At 39.4% G+C, this 9,471-nt stretch overlaps 1 protein-coding gene across 4 annotated transcripts in view; it reads right to left on the bottom strand.

Moving 5' to 3' along the window:
• Positions 1 to 2,499: 2,499 nt before the first annotated feature.
• Positions 2,500 to 9,471, bottom strand: part of ARHGAP28 (Rho GTPase activating protein 28) — a 212,789-nt gene continuing 205,817 nt past the window's right edge. For all 4 annotated transcript variants that reach the window (XM_040432823.1, XM_040432821.1, XM_040432825.1 and 1 more), the window contains exons 14-15: positions 5,847 to 5,905; positions 2,500 to 3,864 (exon numbers count right to left, since the gene is read on the bottom strand). In XM_040432823.1, coding sequence (XP_040288757.1) covers positions 3,773 to 3,864; positions 5,847 to 5,905 — 151 coding nt within the window. In that variant the 3' untranslated portion in view covers positions 2,500 to 3,772. The remainder of the gene's footprint in view (positions 3,865 to 5,846; positions 5,906 to 9,471) is intronic.

Genomic DNA, 9,471 nt, shown 5'->3' with positions numbered 1-9,471 from the left:
GTGGGGAGGTCTGACCGCTGGACCATCATCAATCACATAAACGGGGGTTACAAGTCCTCTGAATTTAGAGGTGGTCAAGCATGCACACTGCCATTCCATTCACTCTCTATGGGACTGCAATAGCTGAGTATAGCTCTCACAAGAATAAACGTTGGGGGCATTTATTGCAGGTACGGTAAAGTCGGGAAATCAGTCCCTTCATTTTCTCCCTTCTGTTTAAATAATTTTCATGTAGTGATTTTAAATGCATGTTGGTAAAAAGGGTATTTCACCTTTTTATGTTGATGACTTATCCTCCAGACAGTTCATCAATATCAGATGATGTAGATGTGAACACAACCTAAATTTAAAGACTATGTATTACTATGTTGCTGTAACTACTTCTTTATAAAAAAAAACATATTGGAACTTTATGGCTATTTTGGCGTGCAGCGGTACCATTTTTTAAGAACTCAGCATAGCAAGATACATGCATGGACCTTGTATGACAAGACACAGAGTCTGGGCTACCACATTGTGTCTATATGAGACTTTATTCCTCTCTAAATAGAAAACTCAGATTAAGAAAAAACTGGTTACAGTATAGACGCATGGCAGGCCATGGCTCTATATATTAGATCTGTGCTGAGGTTTACCCATCCTGAATGACATACTTCCTTATTTCCTGGGGCTGTCCGACAATTATCCCTGAATATAAATAGGTAAATATGCCATGTCATAGCTAACCTGGATTGAAAGCCTAACAAAATTAGGATTACGTTTGGGAATCTATAGTGAAGTATGACTGTTGAGCGGTATCTGTTGGAGGTATCTGTAGGACATATAATTTTTTTTTTTTAATAATCACATTGATGAAGTCTGTTTTCCCGAATCACTACGGATTTTCAAAAGGAATGGGCTCTATAAAGTCCAGTAAAACCCACTTAGCTATTGCACATAGATTTCAAAGTTTTCACAACATTGCAGCAATAATGATATTGATATTAATGGTCTTTTAGTAAGTAACGTAAAAAATTTGGTAATAGAAATCAGTGATGACCTGGGATTACAGACTTCTCATCAATAGGATTTTCTTATACAATGCTTTCAAAAAGACTTCAGACTCTTTAAATTTTTTCACGTTTTATGTTATGGCCTTGTGCTAAAATAAAAAAAAACACATCGAGTTTCCCCCATCATTCTGCATAATACCCCATAATGACAAAGTGAAAACAGAATTTTAGAAATGTTTGCACACTTATTTAAAAGGAAAAGCTAAAATATTGCATGAACATAAGTATTTAGAACCTTTGCTATGACACTAGACATTTCTTTCTGGGGCCTTGCATTTTTGGATCATCTTTGAGATGTTTCTATACGTTGATTGTAGTTCACCTGTGGTAAATTCAGTTGACTGGACATGATTTGGAAACACACACCTATTTATATGTAAGGTCTCTGCTGACAATGCAAGCCAGAGCAGAAACCAAGCCATAAGGAGGAAAGAACTGCCTGTAGAGCTCAGAGACAGGACTGTACGGAGGCACAAATCTGGAGAAGGGTCCAAAAAGTTTTGCTGCACTGAAAAGTTTCCAAGAGCACAGTGGCCTCCATCAGTCTTAAATGGCAAAAGCTGGCTGCCCCACCAAACTAAGTTAATCAGGGGGAAAGTGCCTTGGTAAGAGAGTAGATAAAGAACCTAATCATCACTTACTGAACTCCAAAGATGATGTCTGCAGAGGGGAGAAACTTCCAGAAGGTCAACCCTCACAGCAGCACTCCACTAATCTGGGCTTTATGGCAAAGTGGCCAGAAAGAAGCCTCTCCTCAGTAAAGGACAGATTAAAGCCCACCCGGAGTTTGCAAAACAGAACCTAAAGCCTCAGACTGTGAGAAAAAAGATTCTCTGGACTGATGAAACCAAGATTGAACTTTGTGACCTCAATTCTAAGTGTCATGTCTAGCACTGCTCATCACCTGCTAATATCCCTACAGTGAAGCATGGTGGTGACTTCATTATGCTATTGAGGTGTTCATCATGCTATTGGGTTGCTTATCAATGTCTGGGGAAGGGAGACTGGTCAGAGTTGAGGGAAAACTTAAAGTAGAGATTTTCCTAATGAAAACCTGATCCAGAGTGCTTTGGACTTCAGATTGTGCCAAAGGTCCACCTTCCAACAAGAATATAACCCTAAGCACACAGCCAAGTAGTAGCAGTAGTGGCTTAGCGACATCTCTGTGAATATTCTTGAGTGGCCTAGCCTGTGCCCTGACTTGAACCCAATTGAACATCTCTGGAGAGACCTGAAAACGGCTGCCTCTGACGGTCCCCATCCAACCTGAGAGAGCTTAAGATGATCTGCAGAGAATAATAGCAGGAAATACCCGAATCCAGATGTGCAAACCTTGTGGCATGCCACTTAAAAATCACTTTAACTTCACTTCCTGAAAATGCACGATTTTATGTTTTATTTTTCAATGAATTGGCAAAGACTTTTAATATTCTGTTTTCATGTTGTCATTTTGGGATAATGAGTGCAGAATGATGAGGAAAAACTTGATTTTTATTTTATTTTAGTACAAGGCCACAACATAACAAAATGTGAAAAAAGTGAGAAGGTCTGAAGACTTTTTGAATGCACTGTAAGTTTCCATGACATTCGATGATTTTCAATGAATTTCTCATTTAAGTCCCTTTTATAATGGCAGCTGTGAGGAATATGAGCAAAATAAGAAAACCAATGACCAAAGTCTATTCTCCCGAAGGGTTAGGTGCCTCTCTGTATATTATGACACAATGCAGCACCTTTCTATTGAACACTGGATTTATATAAGTTATGCTTATACATGTGAATTCATTTTCATACAAACCTGCAATAATAATGCATTCCACAATTAAAATAAACAAGTCACGCAAGAATCGTTTCAACACAAGTCTAAAACATACATGCCAGTTGGCAAGGTGCCTGGATATTTCAATTTACAACATATCCCCTGGCAGAAACACTCATGGCCTATGGAAGAGGCACCCACTATTGTGAATGTTAAAAACATATTATGTGAATACTGAAGTAATGACAGATGGTTGACATATGTTACCATATGTGCAGAGGAAATGTTTAAAAAATACAAAAAAAACAAACATTATGGAATATCTACAAATAGATATAAAATGTAACTGTACAAAAGTAGTGGTTCCTATACAAAAGGACGTACAACAGTTATAGTCAAGATTTCTTCTGAGATGCTGAGTAAAGCATTCATGTCACAATATAAAGAGTTTCTAAATGCATCAATGTGACCCATGAAAGGGTTCAATGTCTGTCCAGCAGTAAAAAGGCCAACATTACATCAATGTCAACAATAATACTTGTAGAAGGGACAGTCAGTAAGGACTGAGGATCGGATCTGACAGCCCCAGCATTCTGGTAGTGTTTTACTTAGTCAACAGAACCAAGGACTCCCAGTCAGACTCCCAAGCTGGTACTTGCCAGGTCTTGAGCTGCAATCTGACGAGAGCAGGTACATTCAGCTTAGAATGGCCGTTAAATGTTTTACTTAAAAAAAAAATTGCATAAATTATATTCCACTAAGAGCAAAAATAATATGCTCATTCAAGGGCCACATATTTTCTCCACAGATTTAGTGTTCACTTTCCAAAGTACCCATGTCTTCATAGTCTATCATCTCAAGCAATGTCAGTCATAGTACATAGCACCGGTACTGCCCTCAGTCCAATACATTCCATCAGTGTGGCTTGAAGATGAAGGAATTGCTGCACAATCCATAGTTCTCAGCTGTTTTTGGGTTTTAATATCCATTCTGCATTAGGATTTACATGATATACATCCAGCATATAGGTGTCTGGGTCTAAGCAGTGTTCACCTAGAGAAGAAAAGAGTGGTGTAGTCAGTGACAGATGGATTACATTTTGGGTAAAAACAAAGTCAGATTGCATGCTCACCCGGCTGTTCAAAATCCAAGGGAGGCGCGGATAGACGTAAGGAACCAAGCGTCAAATGCAAAGAATCAAACAGAAGAAAAATCCAGCTTCCCAAGAAAAGTGATAATCTTTAATACATATGTGCCTTACAAGCCGACATACAATACATACATGTCTACGTGTTTCAGATCACAAAAATGTGGACCCTTACTTATGACTAAGTAATTTCATGAGTAAGAGTCCACATTTTTGTGATCCGAAACGCGTAGACATGTATGTATTGTATGTCGGCTTGTAAGGCACATATGTATTAAAGATTATCACATTTCTTAGGAAGCTGGATTTTTCTTCTGTTTGTTTTTTTACATTTTGGGTAAAGATCTGTGAACACTTTATAGACATATTGTATTATGTTACTAATCATATTACTTGTTAGCATAGCTGTAACCTTCTGACTGACCCAGGATTCTAGGATGGAATGTACTATGATGTCATACATCAGTTTTAATAAATAGTGCACTGGAATAAGATCTAACAAATTTATTATAAGAGGCTCGGGTCTCTTAATACATTTGGTGCATTTTAAGGCAGTCCATACAGGGCGGTTGCAGGGACGTTGCTGGCGGGGGCCCCTGTCCCCACAGTTTCCCTGCCAGAGCAGAAGTGAAGGCATTCTGTTCCTATTCATGTAATCACTGAGACCAAGCACTGGCATCAGCAGTCACCTGGGTAAGAATGGAAAGTGAATGCAGAGGCTCAGTGGTCATATGGCATCCATACACACATAACCATAGGGTTTGGACATCATCACTTCCAGTCCAGTGGTGAATGAAAGTGGTGGAAATGGAACAGCAGGGCTTTGAAAGGTAGCATTATTTTATTTTCGTGTCTGTCATGAATTATTTTTATTTAGGTCAGACAACCCATTTAACAGATACTGTCGGTAGTGCTAAAGCTGTAGCAGGCTTAAACAAAGGTTGTAAACTGAGTCGGGCAATTACAGAGGCATTTATCATTGCTGATTTACAGATGCCCTGAGCTTTGGAAAATTGTTGCTCACTGCCCGTTTCTTGGTTATGATCCAAAAGTCCGGCTATTATTAAACCAGAAAACAGGAAAAAGGGCATCAGATGGAAAAATAAGAGTAACGACCTGGACAAAGCTATAGTGCATTACAGAATGATTTCTAAAGCAGTAGTAAGCTTTATATAGTGGTTGTTTAAGTTCCTAACTGATAACATTTTCTGGGCCATTGTAACTTGTAACCACATTCAATTTATAATGCCAGTGGTGTGGAAAATGTCCTCCTACAGGTGTCGTGGCCTGCTTCGAATCTGATACTTGGTACCTATTATTACTAACCTCAGCTGATGTTTTTAGGTTTCTAATGTGAGAACACATTACTGCAGCATTACAGATAGTCTTGAAACATTCTGGCAATTTTTGAGTCGTTTTATTTCTACTTAAAGTAAAGCTGTAAGGAGATTTCTGCTGCCCTATCTGAGAGCAAGAATGGAGGAAGAGAATCTGAGCTTTGTGATAAACAGGTTTATATGATTTAAAGCAGAAAGGACTCCTAATAGAGACAGTGAGAGTCCTAAATTACTCCGCCCACACACAGTGATTGACAGCCTTCTGTGTACACACTGATACAAGACGAGATGATCCTACATGGGTGGAGTAATCAGGACTCTAACTATCTCTACTCATCCTGTTCCAATCATTTAAATCTACAGTATATATCACAGAGTTCAGCTCCTCTCCCTCTATCACCTCCAGCTCTTAGATAGGGCAGCAGAAATCAACTGACAAGTCCCTTTTAACCTTGCCTGCTACATTCATACAACCATGGTAGATCATGAATATGATTCAGTCGAGCAAGCTATGGCATCATACATAATGTACAGCTGACAATCATGCTTACCTATGTTTCCTCCAATTTCATATAAACTTTGGTTGAGTGATTTATCAGAAGTGCCACGGCTGAAAAGCAAAACAGAACATTTCAGGCCTTTGATTGGAAACATCTCTATGTAGTTTGCTTTCATTCTAAATATGTAAAACCAACCTATTGTATGAGATTCTTGGCCCCAGCTGTCATCTCTGCGTTGTATTCTCTGGGGTGTACCACTAATTAGTTCCAGAATTCTAACCAGACATTCTGGTGCAAAAATGTTTGGTTCCCCTCTTATTACTATAATGAATATAGCCCTCAACAAAGATTCTCGATTCATTAAACAAGAAGAGAAAGCCAGATGCCACCAATAATATTTGTATAATGTTTACAGGCAAATAAACAAAATCAGAAAATAATCTCTAGTAAAAATGTAACTGCACCAGCTGCAATGCAGAGTTAATTCAATCACTTCGTAAGAAATACTGATTCCATATTGCCTGCTATTAATTGTGCTTGACCTTCTATACACTGTGTGCAGAATTATTAGGCAAATGAGTATTTTGACCACATCATCCTCTTTATGCATGTTGTCTTACTCCAAGCTGTATAGGCTCGAAAGCCTACTACCAATTAAGCATATTAGGTGATGTGCATCTCTGTAATGAGAAGGGGAGTGGTCTAATGACATCAACACCCTATATCAGGTGTGCATAATTATTAGGCAACTTCCTTTCCTTTGGCAAAATGGGTCAAAAGAAGGACTTGACAGGCTCAGAAAAGTCAAAAATAGTGAGATATCTTGCAGAGGGATGCAGCACTCTTAAAATTGCAAAGCTTCTGAAGCGTGATCATCGAACAATCAAGCGTTTCATTCAAAATAGTCAACAGGGTCGCAAGAAGCGTGTGGAAAAACCAAGGCGCAAAATAACTGCCCATGAACTGAGAAAAGTCAAGCGTGCAGCTGCCAAGATGCCACTTGCCACCAGTTTGGCCATATTTCAGAGCTGCAACATCACTGGAGTGCCCAAAAGCACAAGGTGTGCAATACTCAGAGACATGGCCAAGGTAAGAAAGGCTGAAAGACGACCACCACTGAACAAGACACACAAGCTGAAACGTCAAGACTGGGCCAAGAAATATCTCAAGACTGATTTTTCTAAGGTTTTATGGACTGATGAAATGAGAGTGAGTCTTGATGGGCCAGATGGATGGGCCCGTGGCTGGATTGGTAAAAGGCAGAGAGCTCCAGTCCGACTCAGACGCCAGCAAGGTGGAGGTGGAGTACTGGTTTGGGCTGGTATCATCAAAGATGAGCTTGTGGGGCCTTTTCGGGTTGAGGATGGAGTCAAGCTCAACTCCCAGTCCTACTGCCAGTTTCTGGAAGACACCTTCTTCAAGCAGTGGTACAGAAAGAAGTCTGCATCCTTCAAGAAAAACATGATTTTCATGCAGGACAATGCTCCATCACACGCGTCCAAGTACTCCACAGCGTGGCTGGCAAGAAAGGGTATAAAAGAAGAAAATCTAATGACATGGCCTCCTTGTTCACCTGATCTGAACCCCATTGAGAACCTGTGGTCCATCATCAAATGTGAGATTTACAAGGAGGGAAAACAGTACACCTCTCTGAACTGTGTCTGGGAGGCTGTGGTTGCTGCTGCACGCAATGTTGATGGTGAACAGATCAAAACACTGACAGAATCCATGGATGGCAGGCTTTTGAGTGTCCTTGCAAAGAAAGGTGGCTATATTGGTCACTGATTTGTTTTTGTTTTGTTTTTGAATGTCAGAAATGTATATTTGTGAATGTTGAGATGTTATATTGGTTTCACTGGTAAAAATAAATAATTGAAATGGGTATATATTTGTTTTTTTGTTAAGTTGCCTAATAATTATGCACAGTAATAGTCACCTGCACACACAGATATCCCCCTAAAATAGCTAAAACTAAAAACAAACTAAAAACTACTTCCAAAAATATTCAGCTTTGATATTAATGAGTTTTTTGGGTTCATTGAGAACATGGTTGTTGTTCAATAATAAAATTAATCCTCAAAAATACAACTTGCCTAATAATTCTGCACTCCCTGTACAGCAGCGCGTAAAAATGTCACTTATCAATGGCACTTGTCTTTGAACAACTAATATTCAGAAGAGACTAAGAGCTTCTGAGCTATTTCAACAATGACATTTTAAGACTACAAACACAAAATATACAGTTGCAAGAAAAAGTATGTGAATCCTTTGGGATGATATGGATTTCTGCACAAATTGGTCATAGAATGTGATCTGATCTTCATCTAAGTCACAACAATAGACAATCACAGTCTGCTTAAACTAATAACACACAACAAATTAAATGTTACCATGGTTTTTTTTGAACACACCATGTAAACATTCACAGTGCAGGTGGAAAAAGTATGTGAACCCTTGGATTTAATAACTGGTTGAACCTCCTTTGGCAGCAATAACTTCAACCAAACGTTTCCTGTAGTTGCAGATCAGACGTGCACAACGGTCAGGAGTAATTCTTGACCATTCCTCTTTACAGAACTGTTTCAGTTCAGCAATATTCTTGGGATGCCTGGTGTGAATCGCTTTCTTGTGGTCATGCCACAGCATCTCAATCGGGTTGAGGTCAGGACTCTGACTGGGCCACTCCAGAAGGCATATTTTCTTCTGTTTAAGCCATTCTGTTGTTGATTTACTTCTAGGCTTTGGGTCGTTGTCCTGTTGCAACACCCATCTTCTGTTGAGCCTCAGCTGGTGGACAGATGGCCTTAAGTTCTCCTGCAAAATGTCTTGATAAACTTGGGAATTCATTTTTCCTTCGATGATAGCAATCCGTCCAGGCCCTGATGCAGCAAAGCAGCCCGAAACCATAGTAGATTCACTAACAGGGATGTTAGCATATGCCAGAGACTTTTGTAAGTCTTTAGCTGACACTCTAGGATTCTTCTTCACCTCATTGAGGAGTCTGCGCTGTGCTCTTGCAGTCATCTTTACAAGATGGCTACTCCTAGGGAGAGTAGCAGCAGTGCTGAACTTTCTCCATTTATAGACAATTTGTCTTACCGTGGACTGATGAACAGCAAGGCTTTTGAAGATACGTATATAACCCTTTCCAGCTTTATGCAAGTCAACAATTCAACAATCGTAGGTCTTCTGAGAGCTCTTTTGTGCGAGTCATCATTCACATCAGGCTATGCTTCTTGTGAAAAGAAAACCCAGAACTGGTGTGTGTTTTTTATAGGGCAGGGCAGCTGTAACAAACACCTTCAATCTTATCTCATTGATCGGACTCCAGTTGGCTGACCCCTCACTCCAATTAGCTCTTGGAGATGTCATTAGTCTAGGGGTTCACATACTTTTTCCACCTGCACTATGAATGTTTACATGGTGTGTTCAATAAAAACATGGTAACATTTAATTCTTTGTGTGTTATTAGTTTAAGCAGACTGTGATTGTCTATTGTTGTGACTTAGATGAAGATCAGATCACATTTTATGACCAATTTGTGTAGAAATCCATATCATTCCAAAAGGTTCACATACTTTTTCTTGCAACTGTATATAGGCAGAGTGTCTGTGCAAAGATCCTTTTGTGAGGAGCGCTTAAAGGAAACCGTCATCAACTTTATGCTGACCTCACT

This window comes from Bufo bufo, chromosome 5 (genome assembly GCF_905171765.1).
Source record: "Bufo bufo chromosome 5, aBufBuf1.1, whole genome shotgun sequence".
NCBI lineage: Eukaryota > Metazoa > Chordata > Amphibia > Anura > Bufonidae > Bufo > Bufo bufo.
The sequence above is the reverse complement of the archived record's forward strand: the minus strand, read 5'-3'. Positions and strand labels throughout refer to the sequence as shown.